This window comes from Lemur catta, chromosome 10 (assembly GCF_020740605.2).
Source record: "Lemur catta isolate mLemCat1 chromosome 10, mLemCat1.pri, whole genome shotgun sequence".
NCBI classification, from domain to species: Eukaryota; Metazoa; Chordata; class Mammalia; order Primates; family Lemuridae; genus Lemur; species Lemur catta.
The window spans coordinates 79,836,409-79,863,976 of record NC_059137.1 but is presented as its reverse complement, the minus strand read 5'-3'; the positions used below and the strand labels follow the sequence as shown (position 1 = coordinate 79,863,976).

Here is a 27,568-nt window from a genome sequence, read left to right as displayed (position 1 = left end):
TGACACCTCTTTGGCACCAGATCTCAGCTTCTGAAACTTAACCTCTGACTCTCTCACCCTGACCGAGTTGGACAGGATGTGCAGGCTGGAGTCACCATCTTCTTCTTAAGACAGGACTTGGCTGTTCTCTCTTGAGCTCTGCAAAATTTGCTGCAGATCCAAGTTGTCCCTGCCTTTCATGCCAGCTGCCAGGAACACCCCACCAGGCTGCCTCCCCTGGGGAAAGGACAAAGCGTGCTTCAGGGTCATAATCACTGAGGTCATCAGGTAATCCACAGTAGCTAACAGCCGCCTTTACCCTAACAGCTTCTTTTATTCTCACTACACAGTTTTCTTTCCAGTTGTCTAAGGACAAGAAAGACACCCTTGTCTGACTCTCCCCTTATCCACACAGTTAGAAGTAAATTAAAGGCATCAATTTCAAGCCACCTCTGCTGTTGTGAAAGTGTAAAAGCACTTTATTCTTTATCTCCGGTTGTGGCTGGGAAGAAAATTCCTTGCAAAGACTTTCCTGGCTTTGGAAGAGAATTAGCTACCAATTCCAATAGATTGGGTGATTTTTTTTGTTACAAAAAAATCCTAGTTCACTCTTGGATCCCCACCCACTCACTGTTCTCTATAGGAAAAGGGAGAGCAGGAATGACCAAAAGGCACAGAACTATATAGTTTTAAATTCTCATACGATGGGAAGTGTTTGTCTATTCATGATTTTTTTCCCTCTTCAATGATACCAGAGCATACATTTGGGCTAATTAGATTGGATTCTGTTAATTTTCTCCCTTACACTTTTAAATGCAGATTCAAGTGAACAGTGAATTATTTTATCCAAAGTTAGGGAGTATGTAAAAGAAAAAGACAGAAGGCTGAACTAAGAATGAGTTGTGAACTGCCCCAGTGTGTGATCACTGTGACTGAAAGGTATTTTCTGAGCTGTGAAGAAAACAAAACAAAATAAAAAACAGAAGGCTGAGAGGCCCATAACATGGGCAATCAGCTTCTAGAAATAGTTACTAGAAACAGTAAAAGTGAATTCTGTTTTTTTTTTGGAAGACAGGGTCATGCTCTGTTAACCCAGGCTGGAGTGCAGTGGTGGGATCATAGCTCACTGGAGCCTCAAATCCTAGCCTACAAGTGATCCTCCCAGCTCAGCCTCCCAAGTAGCTGAGACCACAGGCACACGTCACCACACCCAGATAATTTTCCATAGAGACAGGGTCTCGCTAGGTTGCTCAGGCTGGTGTCAAACTCCTGACCTCAAGCGATCCTCCCGCCTAGGCCTCCCAAACTGCTAGGATTACAGGCATGAGCCACCATGCCTGGCTAAAAGTGAATCATCATTTAACAATATTTATGGAAAGAAAAGCAATTATGTTTTCATATTTAATGTATTAATTATTTTATTGTATTTCTTTTCTTTTCTTTTTTGGAGACAGAGTCTCACTCTGTTACCCTGAGTAGAGTGTCGTGGTGTCAGCCTAGCTCACAGCAACCTCAAACTCCTGGGCTCAAGTGATCCAGTGCTTCAGCTTCCCCAGTAGCTGGGACTTACAGGCTGGAGTCACAATGCCTGGCTAATTTTTCTATTTTTAGTACAGATGGTGGTCTCACTCTTGCTCAGGTTGGTCTCGAACTCCTGACCTCAAGCGATCCTCCCGCCTCGGCCTCCCAGAGTGCTAGGATTACAGGCGTGAGCCACCTCGCCTGGCCAACTTAATTATTTTAGTTTGTGCACTATTAAATATTTTTAAAAAGTATATTTCTGATTTAAATCTAGCTGCCAAAGTAACATTGAAATATTTGTATATTTTGTACAAATTTTATATTTTATACATTTGTACATTGTATATATACTTAGAAAATCAATGTGAAGAACTGGGAATCATACTTGCCCTTTGGCCATCACACCCAGCTTGTGGACCTTGTTCCACCCTGTTCCCCAGTAAACTTTCCAAATAGCCAATCTAACTATATTATGTTGTCAATTAAAATACCCTGACCCATTTAGGGAATGTCTACTTAACTTTCTCTTTTGGACCATCCTACACACTTTTATGAGATTATTTATTTATTTATTTATTTAAGTTTGGAAAATTTGAAACCTATGTAGAAGTTATTTTAAGAAAACAAATTTTAGGCCAGGCGTGGTGGCTCATGTCTATACTCCCAGCACTTTAGAACCCGTCTCTAAAAAAAACTTTTTTAAGGAAAAAACTTTTAATTTCTCAGAAGGTGAGAGTATGTTGCAGACATCATGACCTGTATTTCCTAAAAACAGGTGATTCTTACATAACTATAATATAATTGTCAAATCCAGAAAACATTACTACAATACAATGTATTCCATCTTCCTCTCTTACCAATTGTCCTGTAAATGTTCCTTATAGCATTATTTTCCTTATCCAGGAGGCAATCCGAAATTTCCTAAGGATTAGCCACAAGATGTACATTTTTGCAGGAGTTCTCTGTAGTGATAAGGCACCCTTGTTATATCAGCTTAGGAGGCCCATGACAATGGTTTGTCTTGAGTAATTCATGAACGTTAATCACTGGGTTCATAAAGGTGGTGTCTGTCAGGTTTATCCACTGTAGAGGTATCATTTTTCCCTTGGTAATTAATACTTTGTGGGGAGATACTTTAAGACCACAAATATCTGCACGATTGATTTAGTGCACACTGATAATTCTGAATCAGTTGTTACTACAATGGTTGTAGATTGCTGATTTTCTAATTATTGTATACATTTATTAATTATTCTATAGAAGGAAGAGCTTTCTTTTCTCTCCCTTTTATGCATGTATATACATATGTATCTATGTAGGTGAATGAACAGATTATTGATTATTTACTTTTTGGTTTATACCAGGAGTGAGGAACTTGTGGCCTTAAAGCCACATGTAGCCTTCTAGGGTCCTTAAGTGCAGCCTTTTGACTCAATCCAAATTTTACATAACAAATCCTTTTATTTTTATTAATGCATTTTTGTTTGTCTTTTACATTTTTATTTCATTTTTAAATGAATGCATTTAAAATACCAAAGAATAAAATAAGTTTCAATAAAATAATCCTTCCAGATTGGCACAATTAGAACATTAGTAAGCCAAAAGGGCTAAATTGACGGCTGCTACGCTCATGATTTAGTTCTAACTTCCACTGCCTGACTGGCACCACTACCACACAAGGCTGGTTGGCAAGAGTTTATGGGGGTCGAGTACACCAGTCTGTTACCAGCTTTTGACAATGGTATACTGTGTTTCCTGTTTGAAGTGGAATTTGTGAATGGCTGCACAGCGCGACAGTATTTTTAATTGTCTGCTTAACAGCCCATCATGTCAAAGAAGACCAAGAGGACGCTGAAAGAAGAAAACAGATTTTTTTAATGAGGATTGGGAATTGCAATATTATCTTGTTTCTGCTAAAGATAAGATGATTTGCTTGCTTTGTGATACCACAATATGAACATTAAAGAAATTCAATGCTCATCAGCATTGCAACACTCATAAGGACCACAAATATTTTAAATTAGAGGGAGAAGCGTGAAAGGTTGTATTGTAGAAATTAAAAGATGAAAAGCAAAAGCAAAGACAATTCTTTCAAGCAACAATAAGACCTGGAAATAATGCCAATGGAGCAACTTATAAAGTAGCTTACATACTTAGGAAAAAAGGGAAGCTATTCAGTGATGTAGAAATTGTAAAAGAATGCATTGTCTAAGTTGTAGGATGCTTAGACCTCGATAATGTTTCAAAGTACAAACAACTGCCTCTTTCAAGGAGAACTGTAACTGATCAGCAGCATGAATTAGCTTTCAACTGAACAGAACAACTTCATGCAATACTTGAAAAGGAAAATATATATTATTCAATCACTTTGGATTAACTGATACTACTGACTCAGCACAGGTTTTATACTTCATTTGGGTCATAACAGAAGATTTTCTTTGTTAGGAAGAGTTACTTGCTTTTGGCACTCTTGCAAACAGAACACGGAGACTAGATATCTTCAATAATTTTCAAGATAAATGTGAAGTTGGACTGAATTTGGTAAATTCAGTGAATGTATGTACAGACAGTGCACCTTCAATGACAGGAAAACATGAAGGATTTATTGCACAGATAAAAAAAGTATTAACAGATCCAGATGCTCTCATTTCTTTTCATTGTATCTTACATGAGCAAAATCTCTGTGCTAAAGCTACTATTTTAAGGGACACTTTGCAACAAGTTATAAGTTGTGTTAACTATATTCCTGCAAATGCAACGTGGCATCCTCAGTTTTGTAATATGCTAAAGTTGAACAATGAGGTATTCAGTGTGGGTTTCCTGTATCATTCTAAAGTGTGTTGGCTATCACAGGGACAGGTGTTGGCCAAAATTTTATCTCTGTGAGAACAGATAATTAAATTTTATGAAGAACAGAATCAGCAACGTGAATTATTGAAAGAAGATTTCTATAGGAATGCAGCATTTCTGTGTGATATCATGTCAAATCAAAACGACTTGAATATTTCTTTGCAAGGTAAAACTAAGTCTATATTATGATATGCGGCAAAAAATCCAAGCATTTTGAAAAAAGCTATGTTTTTTCAAAACACTTCTTCAAAAGGAAATTTCAGATGAACATTTTCTCCAGTTAGCAAAAGTCATTGATGAGCAGGATGATATGTGCCAATCATCTGAAGAATATGCAGCTGTTATTGACCTATTGATTGGAGACTGACTTTGAGAATCATGATATCAAACTCAAATTAGCATTTCAGCCTCACCTAGTTGGTATCACCAAGGCACCTGAAGAACTACAAATGGAATTGATTGAGCTCTCAGTAGACGACATTTTAAAGTAATTGTTTGATGTTAAGAAAGGTCCAGTTGAAATATGGAAAAATGCAGTAGAATACCCACACCCACAGCAATGTGCCCCAAAAATGCTTTCTTGCTTTCCAACCACTTATTCCTGCAAATCGACATTCTCCTACCTAACCCAAATCAAGACACCTTTAAGGTCACAAATGACTGATACCTTCATAGAGGATCAACTGAAACTGCGGACCTCCATGCTGGAACCAAATATTCAAATGCTTTCCAACAAAAAGCAGACACAACAAAGTCACTAAGAGCTTATTAGTTAACTTTAAAATTAATAAATAGTTTTCATTTTTTGAAATTATTAAGTACATAGTAGTTAGATTTTTACAGAATGTACATTTTTACATATGTCTAATTGAAGTTTCTTGAATGTGGCCTTATTTCATTACTAAATTAATATAGCCTTATAGGCAAATGATGTTTACAATTTTTTTATATATCAAGATAAAGTTTATGCATATACAAGCATATATCTATACCTATAGCTATATCTATATAATATTCCCTATATGTGGTCCATTTTTCTATCTTAAAAAACAAAATGACCTAAGAAAACATTCAAACAGAATTACTTTTACAATTTTTAATGGATTTATGTATGTATGATTACATTCCAGCCTGTAGACTATAAATCAATATTAGAATATTTAGTTTATCAACTTTAGAGAAGTGAATACAGTTTCTGTCCTGCAAAAGTGGCAGAAAGATGCTTAAGTTGTTTATCTGTGATCACAGGTCTCTTTACCAGAATATCTCTGGTGCTATATTTTATTTTCCTAATTACACAACAAATATTGGTCATTTTTTCCAGTACATTTTGAATGCATTTGCTTTTGCTTCATTTTCCTTTTGTGTGGCAAACAGAATTAATTCACAGGAAGTCCTCGTACTTGCCAATATAGACATGAGCAACAAACTATTAAAATCTGAGCTTTCAGTCTCGAAAAATGGGGTAGAAATCCCACTGGTTTAAGCAGAAAGAAAGATGAAGGTTGTGCTTATGAGACATGGATGCATGTTGCTGGAAATATGAAGCTATTCTTTATTTACATCAAGTCAGTAAATACGTCCACATTTGGCATTTTAAGTCCTTACAAGTTATAGTCTGAAAATGTCAGTGGTTACGGGCTGCTCTTAGAGTGAAGTTAAATAACAGTGTGCTGTAATAATTTCTAAAGAAACCTTAAAAATATTCTGACTACTTACCTATTTTTAAAAACGGCATTGTAAGAAGATTGGCATAATATTTAAAATCATTTTCTAGAAAAAAGTTTTACTTCCATAAGAGCTTTGATCAAATACCTCATCATGATGAATAAGGCTAATTACACTTGTGGCCTTTGTGAGCTGCTTTTGAAAATTCACATGCAAGCCTTTGAGCACGTCAATCCATGCTCCCTCCAAGACCTTCTTCAAACTACTGTTTGAGATTTACTGTACTGTGCAAAGGGCTGTTTATCATTACTGCCCTCTTTTATTAGTTACCCCTATCTCTCTTCCCACCCTCCCCAAATATATTCTCAATGATTAAAGGCAGAAATTCCACCTTATCTATCCTTTAAAATTTCCCGTGGTACCTCACACATAACGGGCACTCAAAACCATCTTTTCCTTGATTGTCAGACCACATCCCAGGTAAGGCAGTCCTGCGGCACAGATCCTACACAAGAAAGACACCACCTATTATTCTAGGTGGGAAGTGAAAGGCGAGCTTAATAAAGCTGCATGTTCTAAATATTTAGAAATTACTTTTCCATTTATCCTGTAAAAATGTAAAATTGCTGACTGCCTTCCCTTTCAGCATTTAGGCTGCAAAGGCAATTATTGTATAATACAGTTAGGCACAAACCAATTAATACAGCTCTAAAACAGGCTATGGTATGTATGTATGTGTCTACACACACAGACATATATACATGTGTATATATATGTATATATACATACCTCATATATTTAATTTTCAAAAGTACTGTACACTATATAAAAAGTATATGATGACATAATCAGTTACCCATGTACCTACTACCCCATGTAAGAAATGAAAGGGCCCATATCTATACCACCCTAATCACCTTCACTTTCATCCCCAAAGAGAGCTTTGTTATCCTCAATTTGCTATTTATCATTGCCTTTCATTTCTTTAAAACTATAACAGATGTTGGTATCCCTAAGCACCTTTTTGTAGCTTTATACAAATAATGTAGACTTTATATAAATACTATAGTAAAACATGTATTTTTCTGCCAATGTTCTTTTTGCTAGGATCATGTTTGTAAGATTCAGCCTCTTTGATATGCATAGCTTTTATTCATTTCTCACTGGTGTATATAACATTTCATTGCATAAACATACCATGATTTGTTTTTCACTTTCCTGGTGATGGACACTTAGGATGTCTCTATTTTATAGCCCAAAAATTTTGCTATAGACATTCTTGTGCATTGCATCTGTTTTATATATAAAACTGACTCTAGATCTGTACATGCTCAATTTTACTAGTTATTGCTAAACTATCCTCAAAATTGTTTCGCCAGTTGATACTCTCATTGACAGTGTATGAGAGTCCCTAGGACTCTACATGGGAGTTCTACTTTTTATTTTTTGCCAAATGCATGAGTATAAAATAGTATCTCACTATGGTTTTAATTTGCAAATCCTTAATTACTAGTGAGGTTGAATGTATTTTCATGTGTTTATCAGCCATTTATTAGTTTAGTTTTTTTTTTTTTTTAACTATGAATTTCTGGTTGTGTAGTAAAGAATTTGACTTTTCCCAAAAAGAGGCCTGGCCTTTGTCCTCAGCTTCTTAGTAGTCTCTAAGTCTTTGGAATATCACTCCTGATAGGAGTGTGTTTGTTCGCCTGGGGGCCTTGGATCATAAGAAATAGACTAACAATGTGACTTAACAATGTAATTTATGGTGGGGACATTGAGTCATGTGCTATCAGTTTGCCCTCCAGAGGGCCTGGAAAATGAGGTCAGCCAGCTGGACAGCATACTATGAAGCCCCAATAAAGACTCTAGACACCAAGGCTCAGGTGAGCTACCTGGTTGGCAGTACCCCAGGAGTAACGTCACACACTGGTCCTGGGAAAGTAACATTGCCTGACCCCAGAGGGAGAGGACAACTGGGAGCTCTGCATTTGGTGCTTTCCTGGACTCTGGACTATGTGCTTTTTCCCTTGGCTCATTTTAATCTTTTAAAGATTTTAAAAGCCTGTTGATTTTAATCCTTTCCCTATAATAAACTGTAACTGTGGATATGAGAGCTTTCAGTGAGCAAATTCACTGCACCCAGCCTCAATCTTTTCCTTTACGATTTTTGCTTTCTTTAAAATCTTACTTAAGGCCGGTCATGGTGGCTCACGCCTGTAATCCTAGCACTCAGGGAGGCAGGTGGGAGGATTGCTTAATTAAGCTCAGGAGTTTGAGACCAGCCTGAGCAAGAGTGCAACCCCATCTCTACTTAAAAAAAAAAAAAAAAAGAAAGAAAGAAAGAAATTAGCCAAACAACTAAAAATAGAAAAAATTAGCCAGGCATGGTGGCACATACCTGTAGTCCCAGCTACTCGGGAGGCTGAGGCAGAAGGATCGCTTGAGCCCAGGAGTTTGAGGTTACAGTGAGCTAGGCTGACACCATGGCACTCTAGCCCAGGTAATAAAGCAAGACTCTGTCTCAAAAAAAAAACAAAAATCTTATTTAAGAATTTCCTTCCCACTCCAATTCCCCAAAGACATTCCCTTATAAAAAAACAAAAGTGTAAATGTTTTATTTTTCACAGTTTGGTCTTTAATTTTTCTGCAGTTTATTTATGTGTTTGGTGTGAGATAGGATTGCTATAAAAAATAATTAGATTCAGCTACAAGCAAGTGATTTGAAAAGTAGTGGATTAAGCCAGATGAGGCAATCCTGTAGTCCCAGCTACTTGGGAGGCTAGGACAGGAGGACTGCTTGAGCCCAGGAGTTTGAGACCAGCTTGGGGAATAGAGAAAGATCCTGTTCTCAAAAAAAAAAAAAAAAGGTTATAAGACTACATAAATATTCTATTTCTAAAGACTTTTGAAAAGTTGAAAGGTTACTTTTTAAAATAAAATATATCTTCTCTAAATTCTCAAATTTATTGACATAAGACTATACAGATGCTTTTATCTTTTTAATCTCTCCTACGTCTGTAGTCATGTCCCTTGTTATTTATTTGTGCCTTCTCTTTTTTCCTTCATCAGTTTTGCCAAAGATTTGTCTACTTTATTACCAAATTTTGGAATGTTTAATCTATTATTTGTCTTCTATTTAATTAATTGCCACTCTTATTTTTATCTCCTTTCATTTTTTTATATGTGTTTATTTTGCTTTTTTTTTGAAACAGAGTCTTGCTCTATCGTCCCTGGCTAGAGTGCAGTGGTTAGCCCTAGCTCACTGCAACCTCAAACTCCTGGGCTCAAGTGATCCTCTTGCTTCAGCCTCCTGAGTAGCTGGGACTACAGGCACGTGTCACCACGCCTGGCTAATTTTTTCTAGTTTTAGTAGAGAGGGGGTCTTGCTCTTGACCTCAAGTGATCCTCCTGCCTAGGCCTCCCAGAGTGCTAGGATTATAGGCGTGAGCCACTGCACCAGGCCTATTTTGCTTGTTTAAAGAACTTCAAGTTGAACACTTAGTCCATTAACTTTGGGCCCTTTTTGTTTTCCTAATATGAGCATTTAAAGGTATCATAATTTACATTATGATATTGTTTGGGAAGCATTCCACAAGTATCCTCATTATCATTCAGTTCTCATTCTTAACATCCATCACAATTTCTGTGCTGTTCCATGAAATTTTAGTGTTGTTTTTAAATTTACAAATGGCTATGGAGTGTTTCTGTTTTGTGAATGTGACGTTGTTTTGTTCTGTTTTCTGTTATTGATTTCTAATATAGTTGCATAGTAGCAAAAAAGTACAGTCTGTATGAACCTGAATCTTTGAAATTTGTTGAGATTTACTTTAAGGGATAATATACGGTTAACTTCTGTTAATGTTTCATGTGTGCTGGAGAAGAAAGTATTTTTAAATTGTTCTTTTATATTTTTTCATTAAATCAAGCTTATTATGTGTGTGATTCAAGTATTCTTTATCCTTAATGACTGTTTTATTTGCTTCATCCATCAATGAAGATGAGCAGTAAGATGACCATATAATTTATGGTCCAAACCAGAACATTGAAGAATGAAAATAGGCACAAAAACAACTAAGATTATATAATTTCTTGAAATTTATTGACTAATAAATTATTTCAATATTAAGAGATCTTAAAACTTGTTATATTTAAAAACCAGTTTAAAAAATAAAATTTTCTCATAATTTTAAAACTCTTTATATTATCTGAACACTAAATATAGCATAAACAGCGTAATTATGCTCAGCATATATTTATATATATTTTAGTCCATTTCTGTCTAAAAAAACTATTTTTCAATAGTTTTATTATTATTTTTTTTAAGAGACAGGGTCTTACTGTTGCCCAGGCTAGAGTGTAGTGGCTATTCACAGGTGCTATCATAGTGCAGTGCAGCCTGGAACTCCTGAGCTCAAGCAATCCTCCTGCCACAGCTTCCCAAATAGGTGGGACTGTAGGTGCATGCCACTGCACCCAGTCACATGAATTTTTAAACTGAATTTAGAACAGCATTCACCACAATGTCAGATATTTCACCTTTGAGAGAATCAACTTCCAAAGTTTTGCTTTGACTTTGCAAACTGTATTTTTAAAAAGGGAACAATTAGCTCCCTTTTTGGGAATGAACTTAATCTGATTTTCTATTTAAAGCATGTGATAATACTGATAAAAAACTGGCATCCTGTAACTGTTTTCAAAGTTTTTTGCTCAAGAAACTTGGAATTGAGAAAGAAGGAAACTAATTTAAAAGAACTCTTTCATCTAAATGAAAAATCATTCTTTACAGAATGATGCGTCCACATGTGTTCTACAACTGCACATCTTAAATTATCTTCTGGAACACTCTTCTTAAAATAAGTATTAACTTTGAAGTAGATATTACTTCTTTAGAAAGTTTGTCTTCCAGGACTCACATGGTCAGTGTTACCTCTTTGGCCCCTGCGGTACAAACATTTTATGACTAGTTCATCATCAATTTTCTTGACAAACAAAAAATATTTGATTTTTTAAATTAAACATGTACTTTCATTTTACTGAGATTCTTATCTCCACAGTAGTTCATTATAGAAGTTTTACAACAAATTTCTCACTAGGTCCCTCAAACTGTGGATGGATTTGACCACAATATTCTTATAAGGTTGTATCCCTTAAGTCCCAGGCCTAAGGCATAGGTCTTAGGTCCTACTTTATGCAAGGGTCTTAGTTTTAACTCTGTACTGTACCAGGCATTTGAGTTGGCTAAGACACAGCCCTCCCTAATTCCTCTCGTGAATTCCTGCTCCTCAGGGCAGTCCATGGCTTCAACACATGGTCATCAGCCTGGTTTCTGCTTCCATTTTTGGCCCTGGTGGAGTTTCCTCACTTTCTTTTAAGCTCAGCTAGAAAAAAGATGTTTCTTCTCTGTAAAATGGGAGTGATGATGATGATAATATAAATTCCATAGAGTTAATGTATGTAAAGCACTTGGAATAGTGCCTGATAAATTATTACCACCATGAAAGTATTAGATCATATTTATTCTTTTATCCAGTATTTTCATGTATTTATTGGAGAGAGGTTTTTCAGAATTTCAAGTCCAATATATGACCAGAGGTGGAAATATGTTTATAAAGTTCACAGCATATGTTATATGTAATTTTATGTTAAATAAATTTGTTTGGGTGGGCAATTTACCACTGCACTGTATTTTTGTAACTGTGCCTCCTTAAAGCCACATAAAGAACATTTATCTATCTTAGAAAAATGTGGTATATATTCATAAACACAGTCGCCCCTTGAACAATATGGGGGATAGCGGAGCTGACTCCCCATGCAGTTGAAAATCCACATATAACTTTTTACTTTTTTTGAGACAGAGTCTTGCTCTGTGTCCCTGGCTACAGTGCAGTGATGGCAATATATTAGGTTCTTAAGTATGACATGTCCAATTTGCTTAAGTACTAAGTTTGATGGTTGATATCTCTGACATTTCACTTTGACACTTCTTATTTTATTTTTATTGTGATGGTACATCCTCTGTCTTGCAAACGTACATTTTGGCTTTTGATTATCTTTCAAATTTTTTTAGAGCAATTTTTGTGAAACTATGGATAAGTCAAATATTCATGTTATTTTCGAGTATGAGTTCCATTGTGGAATCAATGCAGTGCAGATAGCTCAAAATATCAACTAAGTGTTTGGGAAGGATGTGGCTAATGAACGCACAGTATGTAGATGGTTTGAGAAGTTCTGTTCTGGTGATTTTAATCTTAAAAATGAGCCATGTGGGTGACCTGAGACCAAGGTGGATAAAGATGAGCTGAAGGCTATAGTGGAAGCAAATCCATCTCAATGTATGTGTGAATTAGCAGCAAGGTTTGACATTACTATTCCAACAATATTGGACCATTTGAAATAAATCAGCAAGGTCAAGAAGCTGGATAGATGGGTTCTGTGTGAATTCAATGAGCATCAGAAGAGAAATCATCTCAAAGCTTGCCTTTCTTTGCTGTCACGACGTAAAGCCGAGCCATTTCTATACCATATTGTTATGTGTGATGAAATCTGGATATTTTTGACAATTGCAAGCATTTGGTACAATTGTTGGATAAAGATGAAGTGTCGAAACACAGACCAAAACCGAATATTCATAAAAAAATGCTAATGGTGTCTGTTTGGTGATCCAGCACTGATATTTTCCACTACAGCTTCGTGAAACCTGGTCAATTAATTACAGCGGATGTCTACTGCAACCACTTGGACAAATGATGAGGATGCTTGAGATTAAGCAGCCAAGATGGGTCAGTAGAGACAAGCCAATACTCTTACAAAACAACACTCGACCACATGTCGCACAAACAATGCTGCTAAAACTACCACAGCTGGACTTAGGAACTCTGTTATCCATCGTATTCACCAGACCTTGTACCAACTGACTACCACTTCTTCCAGGCTTTGGACCACTTCATGCAAGGAAAACTATTCAATTCTCAACAAGCTGTGAAAAAATGCCTTTTGTGATTTCATCGCCACTCCCTCTCCAGGGTTCTTCACTCCTGGCATAGACAGCTACCATTAAAATGGCAAAACTGTGTCAATAGTTTAGGCGCATACTTGATTAATTGTATCGCTTCTTGTTTGGGATATAATAAACTACACTTTTGATTGATTTGAAATTGGACATTTCCTGTTTAATGACCTAATAGTTCACTGCAACCTTAAACTCCTGGGCTCAAGTGATCATCCTGCCTCAGCCTCCAGGGTAGCTGGGACTACTAGTGTGTGCCACCACACTGGCTAAATTTTCTATTTTTTGTAGAGGCAGGGTCTCAGTCTTGCTCAGGCTGGTCTTGAACTCCTGACCTCAAGCAATCCTGCCACCTCGGCCTCCCAGAATGCTAGGATTACAGGCATGAGCCACCACTCGTGGCCCACATAAAACTTTTGATTCTCCCCAAATTTTACTAATATCCTACTATTGACTAAAAGCCTTACCAATAACATAAACAGTCAATTAACATGTATTTTGTATATGTATTATTTTCTGTATTTTATTGTAAAAGTAAGCTAAAGAAAATGTTATTAAGAAAATCATAAGGAGGCTGGGAAGACGTGAAAATACATTCAAATATTTTGATACATTAAATATATTTTATGTGACTTCATGTGCTTTATATAAAAGTATTCAAAGCAGTATTATACTTGTTAATAAATACCAATATTTTGATTTTGACTTTTCATCAGAATTTCTGGGATACTTTCCAACCAAACATATTAAGATTCTAGAAAAATAAAAGATGACAAGAAGCCTCTAAATAAGAGCAATGTGGGGGTGAGAAATAGCAGTTGTCTAGGAATATACAACCAAACCATAGCATACATTTAAGTTACAAAGTTTTTAAAATTTAAACAATTCTTAAAATCTCTTTTCAAAAAGCATACTCACCATGTTTAAATACATATCTTAAATATCTAAAACAAAAATTTTTTTCCTTGGCCACCCCCCCAATCCTAGTGAAATAGATAATAGTAGGTGTGTAGTGACAAAGTGACAAGGTGTTTTGGACATTGGCTAAATGTGAGAGGGCTAAATGTGAGAAGTTTGGTTTGTCATACTTCCTGAAAAAAGTAATTAGATCAGAAACATGAACTGCAGCCTATGTAATTTGCACTTTTGTAGAGGTTGTTATGACATACAATTGTCATTATCATGTTTAAAGACCTTTTCCTCTCCCCAAATTATCAATCATGCTCATTGCAGAGCAGGTAGGAAATATAGAAAAGTATGGAAAAGAAAATAAAAACACCTGTAATCTTACCACATAGAGATACCTACTGATAATATTCTCGTGTGTTTATTTTCTTTCTTCTAAGTATATAAAAATATAAATATACACATATAAAAATATAGTTGTATTGTTTATAGAATTTGGCATCTTGCTTTATTCACTGAATAATATGGTCTTGAGTTGCTCTCTCTTCCCTTTATATATTCTTCACAAGAATTTATGATATTAATTGCCAAATAAAAAATCTTTCATTGAATCGATATACTATAATGTAAAATAATTTAAAGAATGCTATTTATACTTTTACAGCTTTTACTTATATTTTGTATATTTAGTTTGTATTTTTAGTTTTATTTTGCACATTTTATATATTGATATTTATTTTGTTATTTTGTACACAATTTTAAAAGCTTTAAAATTACAAATATATACCACATTTTTGATAACTAATGCCTCTCAGCGCACAGTTCAACTGGTACCTGGTTTCGTGATGTTTTCATAACCCCTCAATGGCTAGGAAGGGCCTCCAAGTTAGACATTATATACAATGATACTATAACCCAGCAGTTAGGGTCACATTCCTGAGGGTGCATTTGAAAGCAACAGATTCCCTATTAAGTCACACATGGATAACTGAAAGTCTGCTTGTAAAGTTCACGTGCTGAACTCCTACAAGCTATAAAACAGAGTTTATGGGTTTGTGATCCAACCTATTCCTATTGTATATAAAATGGACATGGTTACCTAGAAGAGTAAGAATGAAAGGCTGAGGCGTATTAAGTATTAGTCATTAGATTTATTGCTTACTAGAATCAAGGAAGCTTTTCAACTTTCAATTAGTCCAAAGGGAAAAATTAATTACCTCAAGTACATTATATTCCCTATATAATGCCATAATAATTTTTAATCAACTAAACCATGACAGGACCTGTGGTTAAATAAGAGTGATACTTAATGTTTTATGAGAGCCAAGGGGCAAGATTCTTAAATTATAACCTTCTGTTAGGTTTTATTAAATATAATTAAATAAAACATCCTGTCAGAAAGGCAGAATACAGAACTAACATAGATATGAAGTTGGAAAATCACATCTGTTTCATAAATATAATAATGGAATAAATCACTTGCTTCAAAAAAATTCATTCCCAAATATTGATTTAACAGGCTATCTGTATTATAATCATAGCCCAAAAGAGGCTCAAAACTAAAGTATTAAGACAATCAGTTACAATACACTTAGATGTCCACCATCTTTTATCTGCTCAAATAAAATATGTCATAATTTATCTGGTTTCTGTTTACTTTGATTCTTGGACTTGAGAGCAGAATTTTAGCTTAAAACATTAGACTAAGTAAGTATTACAATAAGCATGTTTTCTGCATTGTAGTCATCTGCCATCTACAGTAATCACCAGGTTTAATATCATAAATTAGCTCAGTATCAATAAGGCAAAATGAAATACTGGGTTAACCATGATACAGATGTGTGTAAATAAGTACACCGAGCTCTTTTCCTTAGCAGAGCTACATTTTTTTCCAGTGGGTACTATCAAAGTGTTCTCCCTAATAAGTAGAGCTGGCCCTCGGTACCTGCAGGTCCACATCAGCAGGTTCAACCAACCAGATCAAAAACATTCAGGAAAAAAAAGGATGGTTATGTCTGTACTGAACTTGTACAGACATTTTTAATCATTATTCCCTAGATATTAGTAGTATAGTACAACAAATACATAGCACTTACATTGTGCTAGATATTGTAAGTAATCTATAGATGATTTAAAGTATATGGGCAGATGTGCATAGGTTATATGCAAATATACCATTTAACATAAAGGATTTGAGGATCACAGATTTTAGTATCTGAGGCAGGGGCAGGCGTGTCCTGGAAACAATTCCCCATTGATACTGAGGGACAACTGTTTGTTCCCAACCTGGCACACAAATGATGCTCTCCATGTGTTCTTTATTCTTATACAACTGGAGGTGTGGCCAAAGGATTCAGAGACACGGAGATGAGGAACTCAAAAAACAACCCTTCCAGGTCTGAGGATGGAAACAGTCATTCAAAAACATGGCCCAATGTCATTCTGGGCTGATTTCTAGGACTCACTCTCCTAAAACAGGGCTTCTTTTTAGCTGATCTAACTGGTGTAAATTCATGACAGAGAGGGAAAACGAGATCTTAGCTACAGTGTTCCAACTGCAAAAAGCCAAAAAGTCATGACATTTGGTCAAAATCCTCCTTCTAAAGATTTCCTTTTAAAAATCTGGAATTTATGAAAGTAAATATTAATTTTATAGCTCTTAGAAGCTATGCTCACTCTAATGTGGACAATTTTGAAGAAGCATAAGAGCCAAGAAAAATGAGCTTACAGCATAGTGATTTAGGGTTTTTGGCACTGTCTTATATGGGTATCTGTCCCTTCCTGCAATCCTTGAGCATGGTAGGGATCTAACACTCAACCGTGTAGCACAGTGGAGCTAAAGGAAATCTCAGGCAGTCCAGACTCATCAATAATGCTGCTAACAGTATGTGACTTATAAGTTGGCCCTCGATCTCATTCTCACTGAATGAGCTGTCCCTGGCACTGGCTTACTTTCTGACACTGAACAAGTCTCCTAGTTTTGTTAGGTATAAAAACTAGATAATCTTATTGACAAAAGAAAAGCACGTGATGATTTTCCCCTATTCAGAAATGTTCGCCTCCACTGAACTTTTTAAGGAGTGTTATAACCATATACAAATCATCAATCTACGGTTGACTTTCCCTATCCCAAATACCTGAAAAATCACTCAGGCACAGAATGACAGGTACATTCATCAAATAGACATCAACATACACAAAAGCCTTTGAAAACAAAAGGTGCTCCCCACAAAGCACAGTATCCTGACTGCTGTGTTGAGTTATCTATTTGTACATGGTGTCTATTTTATGAAGACATTGTGGCCTCTGGACTCGTAAAAGGCACAAGAACTGTACAGCTGAACCTGGACTTTGATGCTTACCTGGGCCTAAAATGAGGGTTCCGCCTTGCTGAGCTGGGTCTCCTTGAAAATCAAAGAGAGGGCCAGTCACTGCCCGCCACAGGCTCCGAAGGCTTCCTGAGAGTAGATCTGACTTTATGTAGGGGCTCTGTCCTGAAATATTGAAAATTGTCTTTACTTTTTGAGACAGGATCTCACTCTGTTGCCCAGGCTAGAGTGCAGTGGCATCATCATAGCTTACTGTAGCCTCAAATTCCTGGGCTCAAGGGATCTTCCAACCTCAGCCTCCTGAGTGGCTGGGACTATAGGTGTGTGCCACCATGTCGGGCTAATTTTTCTGTTTTTTTGCAAAGACACGTTCTTGCTGTTGCTCAAGCTGGTCTCGAACTCCTGCGTTCAAGCAATCCTCCCACCTCTGCCTCCCTGAGTGCTAGGATTACTGGTGTGAGCCACTGCGCCTGGCCAAAAATTGTCTTTAGATGTTATCATGTTATATTTCTTGAGATACTAAGAAGATAATGTATTTATAGAAAACATTATCTTTCTTGTGTTCACCTTACTTCCTACTTGTCCTTTTTTTTTTTCCCTTTGAAGAATGATTTCTCAACCTTTCACTATTGACATTTTGGCCTAGATCATTTTTTTATCCTGTGCAGTGGAGGGTGTTCAGCAGCATCCTTGCCTTCTACACCAACTAAATACCAGGAGTACCATTTACCAAATGTCTCCAGACAATGCCCAGTGTCCTCTGGGAGAAGAGGGTAAATATCCCAGTTGAGAACTACTGCTTTAAAGGAAGTGATGATAGACTCATTAATTTCTGCCACAGAAAAATGTCAGATATAGACTTCTCAAATTAGTAGTGCTTTCCATTTTAATTCTCCACTTAGACTCTTTAGTCTCTTACCTACTAATAGGTAGCCATACTCCTTTTCAAGACACATGGTGGCACAGACTATTACATATTGGTCAAAACCTGTTTCCTCTTTCTGGGCCCAGATCTAAACTGTATTATCCAGTCTTCCCTACAGTTGGGTAAGGCACGCGACTGTGTGCTGAACGATGAGTGAAACTATGTATGCTGCTTCCAGGCCAAGCTCCTAAAACCCTCCCACAGTGATTCTCCATGTTCCTTCCACATTCTTGGAAGGCTTGGGCTGAAAATGGCAAGGGCCTGGGTCCCAGAATTGCTGCCAGGAGAAAAGGCACCGAAACAGATATACCCTTCTTGAAATTTAAAATAAAAAGAGATACACTTCTACCACATCATGCTTCTGAGACCTTGGGGTTTAGCTGTAACAACAGGTATCACAGTGACCTTTCCATATTTCCTTGGCTGTCAGTTTTCTGTTTCTGTTCTCACAGTGACTGATCCTTCACTTCCACTCCTTTTAAGCAAAGAAGCTCAGTCTCTTTACTCTTCTTGTAACTTATTTTTCTCCTATCCCTGCCTTTTATGTCTTGCTTTTAGCTTTTTATTTCAATGACTGTGCAGCCTTTGACTTGCCGGATTTCCTAATATTTCCAAATACCTATTATTTCCCTCCATCTCTCCAGCTGTTTTATTTCTCTCAGGTTTACATTATAATTGATATTCATCTTAACAAGAAACAAATACAGGCTCACTAGCTTAAAGACATGAGTAAAGTATTAAATTTTACTATGTTACAGGATTCTACATCTAAAATACATGTTCAGAAATCCAAACTATCTCCATATGTCCAAAGAATCGGTCAGTTAATATTTCAGAAATTTTAAAAATTCAACTAAAGGAGATTCCATAGCCTAGAACTGAATAATTTTTGTTGTCAAGCACAATCTAATTTTGAATTTAGTTCTTATGTGTAAAACTCATGTTGTTTTTCAGTCTTCTACAAACTCATTACTCCCTTGCACCTAACAGCTTTATTTTCTTATTCTTTGTCTATATAAAATGGGTACCACTGATTTTAAATTACAATTGTACAATATATTTTTAGTGCCTTAGTTTTGTATTCTGAGACTGATTCTGAAATTTATGCTATTTTATGCTTAATGCCTTTTCAGGGAGGAACCTTAAAAAAACTATTCTATGAGAATATAATATTTTGTTTGGCAATACAGTGCTTTTACACAGGTCAAAGCAGTTAAAAAGATTTGAATATATCCTCTCATAATTACAAGTATATATTTGGTTTAGAAGTCATCTGTTTTCTTTGCAATTCTGAATTTTTTTTTTTTGTGGCAATGAATGGTAAGGTGTTACTAAACTGAAACTCACAGTTTATATCTAAGGTGCTAAATGAAAACAGACCTTATATATGCTGAGACTCTGTTATAGCACATGAAAATAATGTACCAAAAAGTAAGGTTCACCATCTGTACTGCTGCAATCTCCCATACTGAAGAGAGAGAGAGAGAAAAAAGAGCAAACAGTGTTAATGCCAGCTCATCATTAGTTCTAATTAGGTTTAGGTTGTTTTCTTTAAAAACATCAGTAAAAGGATCATGGAAGTCTCCCTCATGAATAGCTCCCTGATCCATGCTCTCCTCTCCAACTCCACCTGAGGCTTTGTCATTTCTTTCTGTCCTGTTACTGTACTACTACCCTGCCGTGAGCATCCCTGGCTCTGATCTAACCAATCCCTCCTCTACACAGGTTAGACGACTGTCTCACTTCTCTGCTTCAAATACTTGTATGACTTGTATTATTCCCTTCAGAATCAATCCCAACTCCTTGGCATGTCACCCCAGGCTTGACATGAACTGGCCACAACCTATACCTGGCTCATACCAATTCCCCAACTGGCTCCTAGACTCTAGCCAGAGGTAGGGACCTGCATTTTTCTAGAGGAGTCACGTTTTTTTCATGCCTCTGTAATTTTGCACATGCTACTTTCTGTCCCAAGCATCCTTCCCCACCCTCACTTCACCCAGCTAACTCCTATAAGAGTGAGCTAAGACTTCATCTTCTCTGAGAAGCCTTTCCAGATCCTTCTCTCCACTTGCATTTCTAACACAGGTGTTCCCAGTACATGCTCTCGTCCACCATAAGCTGTTCAACTGTATTGTAATTGGCTGTTCCTGTCTGTCTCTCAGAGTAGATTATGGGCTCTGCATGGCAGGGACTGTGTATTTTATCACTGTCCTCCCAGGAGCACCCAACACAGTGAGTGTCACAGGCAAGAACTTGATAATATTTGTTGAGAATGACTGATTTGAGTTTGAGTGGAATTCTCTTATCTGGCATTTCAGAAACACACATAGATACATAGTTCAACTAACGTTTTGTAAACTCTATTAATTACAAGGAATTATGGTAAGGGCAGGAAACATAGACAGTATAAAGATGAAATATCAAACTCTTCAACTAACTATAGTACCTGGCCACGTTAAGTGCAATACTAGAGTATATAATGAAGTACAAGGTGCTATTAAAGTAAATGATGAAAGCATTTACTTCTGCTTGAAGAGCGATTAAGAGCCCCTTGGAGTTGGGTGATTTCAAATGATAAGTTGGACTTCCTCAATTGATGGAGATGGAGGATTTAAAGCCATGGGGTTGAGGTGTAAAAATACATAAACTTAATATTATTTTCCTTTTAATTACAAAAGTGAAACATACTCATGAAAAATACAAAAGCCAATTTTCTCACTCCCATCCTTAGGGTAAACACTATAGTGTCTTTTAAAACCTTTTTCATTACCCCCACACACACATACTGTAAGTCTTTACGAAAATTGTGTTTGTTTTCATAAAAATTGTATACTGAAAACATTGTTCTGCAATGTGCTTTTTTCATTCAATAGTACTTTGCCAACAGCCTTTCACGTCATCACACTTAGAAAATGAATCTTCTGGAGTCTAGTCTACCTGAAACACTTATTAGAATCATAAAAAGCAGCCTGATTTATGAATTTACCATGTTTCCCTATGAATATATATGCAAATGTGAAAATATACCAGCATTTTCTACTTGAGACATACTATATCTTACCTGAGGAGGCAATTTCTTCACCTTTTTTCATTCCCAATCTTTTATAAATTTATCTCTCAAGATCAATATAGATGTCATGAAAATACCCAGTTTGCAAAAAGGCTGAAAAGAGAGAATAGTTGTAATTTTTATAAGAACAAATGAGAGAAAAGCAATGATCATGTAACTTCCACCAATTTAGCCTACATTTAGTGGTTCAAATAATGCAATTTTTACATATAAAACATTCCACTAATTTCCCAACTTACTAGGTATTTACCTCAATATAATGACAGGATGACTGTCTAATCACTATAAGGGTGACATTTGCTCCCTTAGGAGAAAAAAAAGGACATGTACAAATTATTAGAAATTATGTATGTTTATACAACTGCCCCTATTCCAACTCTTCTGTTTTATTCTAATGCCACCTACAGGCTTCTAGAAGAATGGAATAAACAGCAAAATTGTCAAAGCAAAAAAATGTATGTTAAACTGTTTGATTAATTCAGATGATTTTTTTACTAAGTAAGAATTTCAAGACTGAAACACAAGACCTAAAACTATGAAACTACTAAAAGAAAATATAGAGGAAAATCTACCTGACATTCGTGTGGGCAATGATTTCTTGGTATGACCTTAAAAGCATAAGCAACAAAAGCAAAAATAGACAAATGGGACTACATCAAACCCAAAAGCTCCTGCACAGCCAAGGAAACAGTCAACAGAGTGAAGAGACAACCCACAGATTGGGAGAAAACATTTGCAAACTGTGTATCTGATAAGGGACAAATGTCCAAAATACATAAGGAACTCAACTCAATAGCAAGAAAATAACCTGATTAAAAAATGAACAAAGGACATGAATAGACATTTTTCAAAAGACATAAAAATGGCCAACAGATAGATGACAAAATGCTCAACATCACTAATCATCAGCAAAATGCAAATCAAAACCACAATATCACCTCACACCTGTTAAAATGGCAATTATCAAAAGATGACAGATAACAAGTGTTGGTGAGGATGTGAAGAAACGGGAACTCTTCTACACTGTTGGTGGGAATGTAAATTAGTACGCCATTATAGAGAACAGTATGGTAGTTCCTCAAAAAATTAAAAAATAGAACTACCATATGATCCAGCAATCCCACTACTGGAATTTATCCAAAGGAAATTAAATCAGTATATTGAAGAGATATGTGCACTCCCATGTTTATTGTAGCATTATCCACAATAGCCAAGGTACAGAAGCAAACTAAGTGTCCACTAATGGATGAATGGACAAAGAAAATGTGGTATCACAATGGAATACTATTCAGCTGTAAAAAATATGGGGTTATTTGTGACAACCTGGATGAACCTGGAGGACATTATGCTAGATGAAATTAGCCAGGCACAGAAAGACAAATACTGCATGATCTCACAGGTAGAATATAAAAAAGTGTAACTCACTGAAATAGAAAAATGATGGTTACCAGAGTCTGGGGGAAAAAAGAAGGGGAATGAGGAGATGTTGTTTAAATTGTACAAAGTTTCCATTAGAAAAGAGGAATGACTTCTAGAGATCTATTATTGCACAGCATAGTAACTACAATTAATAATGTATATTTCAAAATTGCTAAAAGATGAAATTTTACATCTCACCACAAAAAAGTATGTCAGGTGATGGATATATTAGCTTGACTTAATCATTCTATAATGTAAATGTATATAAAACATTACATTGTACTCTATAAATATATAATTTATTATCTGGCCATTTTAAAAAAGAGAATAAAAGAACATGAAGAAGAACAGTAAAAAAAAATTTTTCAAAATGACATAGTCAATAATTCTCAGCTGAGCTCGGTGGCTCATGCCTGTGATCCCAGCACTTTGGGAGGCTGAGGCGGAAGGATTGCTTGAGCTTCGGAGTTGGAGACTATGGTGAGCTATGACCACGCCAATGTAGTGGAGCCTGGGTGAGAGACCCAGACCTTGTTTCTAAAAACCAAACCAAACCAAACCAAATACCTCTGTATATTTCCCCCAAAGGTATATATTTAAAAAACTATAAATGATAAAAGTAGGGTTATTTAATCAGTCACCAATTTTTTTTCCTCACATCTCAATTTATAAGGACTGCTAAAACAGATCTTAGTTTTACAAAAGCTGCTCAACGCCTTCACTGAAAAAGCTCACCTGGGGACAACCCTATGTATGCCTGAAGAAAAAAACATACGTGGATGCCCTAGGGACATGAAACTTGAAGTCTATCAACAAATGCAAAATTGTACCTTTAAGATATATCAGTATTTTCCTACAATGAATAAATATTTGGAATGTAACAAAAAATAAAGGGAAGAGAATATCAATAATTCCCAGCATTTGTTTTTGGGCATTATCATCCAACATTTGAAATAGGCAAGTTACCCGGCAACATCAAACTTATTATTATGGTTGTCAGTACATTTGCAAACAGGCAGCGACGACTAAATGAGGGCAGAAACAGATCTCTAAGGTGTGTCTCCCTTTTTGGAGGTGGTGGAGAGACGTGCTGGGGAGGGGATCTCGGTGTGCGAGTGCCAGTGCTGCAAGCCCTGTACGGGGCACCTCATTCCCTGCACTTGTTACAAATGACAAGCCACTCTCACACGGTCCCCCCAAAGAGGGGCACTCTCCTGCTGGCTCTCAGGAAACTTACTTGTAAGAAACTCTTGGGGATTTTGGCCAGATCTTCCACGTATCCCTTGCAGATGTAACACAGGAAATGCTGAAATCCAACGAGGCCAAAACGGCAAGTTAGCAACGTAGCACCTTCAGGGTCCAGCAGGAACCACGTACTCCGGTACGCGTGAGGCGAGTAAACTCAACGCCCAAGCGGGAGGGAAAAGGTAGCGGGCGGCACCCCGTCCTTGCCACGCCGCCTCGCCAGCTGGGAGAGCCGCCTTGGCTTGGCGGGTGGTTTTCCCATTCCCGCTAAAGGAAGCCAGAGGAGCGGCTCACATTCCTGAAGCCTTTCGTGGAGAAGGAAGGGCCAGGCCGGGCCAACACCCATTCTCGGGCCAGACCCTCCGGGGGACCCGAAGTGCTCCTTCCCGGGCTGTGGCAGCAAGCTCTAGCCCAGCACGCGGGCGAGGTCCCCGCTCCAGGCGGCCCCGCCACCCGCGCGAGCACCACGGTGGCCCGGCGCTCCCGCAGCAGCGCGCCCAGTGGCACCTGCTTCCCGGAGGCGTCCTGCCCCGGCAGCTCGGCCACGGCGGATGCCAAAGGCTGCCCCTGCTCAGCGTTGAGACTGGGGCGGCGAGGCCGCAGACCTGCTCAGTGACTCCCGCAGAGTCCATTCCGGCCGGGCCCAGGTGTGTGTGTGGGGGGGCGCCCCTCACCCCCGACCCTGCGCACTGGGGGGCGGGGCTAGGGGCGGGGCCGCGCAGATGCGGGGGGGAGGGGGCATCCGGGCCCGGCGCGTGTCTGTCTCCCGCGGGCTGCGCCGGCCTCAGTGGGGCTGGAGCGAGGCCCGCGCGGGTTCCCGGACTCGGCTCTCAGGGCTGCGGGGAGAGGGAGCGAGGTCTGTCCGGGGCCAGGAAGGCGTTGTCGAAGAATGCAGCCCCGCCCTCCACAGCCGCCTGGACCAACGTCAGCTCTTACCTAGTCAAGAGAAGCAGTTACCAAGCGAATGGAAAGGACCTTTCTACCCAGAACCACCACATCTATGATCCAGTACATTTGTTTTTCCTTCTATTCTGTTCTCATCCTTAATTCTAGTACTCAATTTTTTGGAGGTATCATTAGCATACACTGTAACGTACAGATCTTACTGTAGAGTTCAATTAAAATTTTCCAACATTTTATCATGAAAAGTTTTAAACGTGTAAAAAGTTGCAAGGATTTTACAGTGAACATTGTTTTAACTACCACCTAGATTCCACCATTAATATTTTTCTGTACTTTATCACGTTATCTATCCCTCTGTCCACAGATGAAGTTTAGCTGATTGCTCACCCCTGTCATTCACACCCCAGTCAAAATACGGAGCGTTTTCATCACTCGAGAAAATTCCTACAGTTCTCCTTTTAAACAGTGGGAACAATCAATCTATTTTAGAAACGTACTTCAGGTGCTTCACGAGTCCATGTCTTACTTTCAAAACGTTTCTAGCTAAGACTGTTTACCAGGCTCTTCAAGGGAGACCCTCCAGCAGGCACAGGTGTGTTCGTGTAAAAGCGGGGCTGGGAAGGATGAGCTCGATGGAATTAGGCGGCTTAGCATCTGTTCCGTGGAAATCCCATGCTTCCTATTCCAACTCTTTTTTTCCTAGGGCAGCCCGTAGAAATAGGAAAATTTGGGAATTTTCTCAGCTTTTGAGAGACTCAACTGGCCCTGGATTTGGAAGCTGATCTTTCACTGGGGTAGCTCATGGGTGGTGACCCTGTGTCCAAGATTTTCCAGGGCAGGATCAGATAACATTGATAGGTTCTTTGTCTTCATAAGTTCATGCGCCCTTGAATCTCCATTTGGGGTTTAGAAAATACGATCCTTTATCTATGGCGTTTGTCTAGATGAGGCAGAGTGCTAGTCAGGTATATGTGACCCACGTGACTCTACTACAAGGTGCAGGAGAGGCTGATCCTGCATGCTCTGGCTTCCAATTGTGTGAAGGTTACTGAGCACACATTAAGTGCTCTCAGTTTGAGAAGCCCTGCAGTGGGTTTAGAAATTTTTAAGGATAATTTCTAATCAAAATAGTTTCTGAATCAAGATACCCTCTAGGTGCCCTGGGCTGACACAGTGAACTCACAGGGGGTATTTTAAATATTTGAAGAAAACAGAGGGTTATCTGACAGATATCTTGCATGTGAGCCAGAGAAAGTTCACAGTTTCAACATTAGACTCCACTACATTTCTCTGGATGACATATCTTTGCAAAGCTGGATTTTCAACAGATGTAAAAAGCTAGAACCACATAAAAAATCAGTATGGAAGAAGAAATGAGGGTGGGGTGTCCAATCTGATCCCAAGGTTTGAGTTGTGCAGTGTCCAATCAGCACATGCATTCATTAGTAAGTAATTAGGGTTATTTAGGATTGAAATAAAAATAATTTTTCTTTTAATTTATAAATACAGTCACATGTTGTCTAATGATGGGGAAACTTCCTGAGAAATGGGTCGTTAGGTTATTTCATTGTTGCACTAACATCAAAGAAGATTCAAACAAGTCTAGATGGTATAGCCTAGCCTATGTGGTGTGGCCTATTGCTCCTCGGGTACAAGCCTGTACAGCATGTGACTGTCCTGAATACTGTAGGTGACTGTAACACAGTGGTAAGTATTTGTGTATCTAAACATATCTAAACATAGAAAAGGCACAGTAAAAATATGGTATCTATGATCATATGTGGATGACTGTTGCCCAAGTGTCATTATACAGTGCATGACTGTACTATATTTTCAAATAGCTACTAAGTTGTTAGAATATAAATACTTATTGTTTGGACCTAACTTCTTGATAAAGGGAACTGATAGGTACTTCTTTTGGCCTAGGAGTGCTGTGAATGAACTACTGAGACACTAAGGGCACCATGAAGCAAGAAAGTTTGGAAACCTCTGAATTAGACGGTAAGCTCCTGCCTTCTGAATCACTGTCATGTCTTCACAGACTGGCACAGGCCGGTCACACGGCAGGCCTGCGTGAGTAGTGTCGGTTGGTGAATGCGTGGAATGGGACAGGAATGGTGGTGCTAAGACAGCCCTTACCAGCTAGTGTGAATGGAGTACGAACAGACAGGGAGTCGCAGTGTCTCCACAGGACTGTCATTTCCCTCTGGCTGAAAAAGGTAGGGCAGAGCCCACAGGACACACTCAGTGTGCTGGCCGGCCAGTCCACAGACACCCATCGACCTGCGATGCCAGCTCACTGTGCACTGGTTACTACTTCGTCAGGAGTCCACTGAGACAGAACACCCGCATGCACAGAAAGTTACATGGAGGGGATTTATTACGTAGGGACAGACAGCCAGCTGCAACAGAAGCCTAGGGTGCATCATGAGTGGGTCCCTCTAGGTTCGGGAAAGCGGCCCAGGGTAGATGGAGTCTCATCTGTGTGTGCCCCACTTGCACTGCAGCTGAGGGAGCCTGGAAAGCAGCCTGCCCTGAGCTTTATAGGGCTTGTATCCTGGGGGGTATGACACACTGAGCCAAAGCATTGAAGGACATCCTGTTTCTAGGGAACTGGATCAGAGCCTGGGCTATTCTGGCCAGTCCCTCCCTATCTCAGGATGTTGCATTCCCAGCACATTCTATGGTTCGTTCTTTCTTTCTTTCTTTCTTTTTCTTTCTTTTTTTTTGGAGACAAGGTCTTG

General features: G+C 38.1%; 1 protein-coding gene and 1 non-coding gene across 2 annotated transcripts; one reads left to right on the top strand and one right to left on the bottom strand.

The window, feature by feature from the left end:
• Window positions 1-867: 867 nt before the first annotated feature.
• On the top strand, window positions 868-935 carry LOC123646777. Its single transcript, XR_006738027.1, has one exon. It is a non-coding gene; the product is annotated as a small nucleolar RNA SNORD31 (small nucleolar RNA).
• A 13,901-nt stretch (window positions 936-14,836) lies between these two features.
• Window positions 14,837-27,103, bottom strand: PRXL2C (peroxiredoxin like 2C). Its single transcript, XM_045562142.1, is given in 8 exon segments — window positions 14,837-15,029; window positions 17,293-17,424; window positions 21,249-21,341; window positions 21,344-21,350; window positions 21,508-21,561; window positions 23,914-23,982; window positions 24,375-24,504; window positions 26,964-27,103. Coding segments are annotated over 8 exon segments (750 nt in total). The 3' UTR covers window positions 14,837-14,904.
• Window positions 27,104-27,568: the final 465 nt, after the last annotated feature.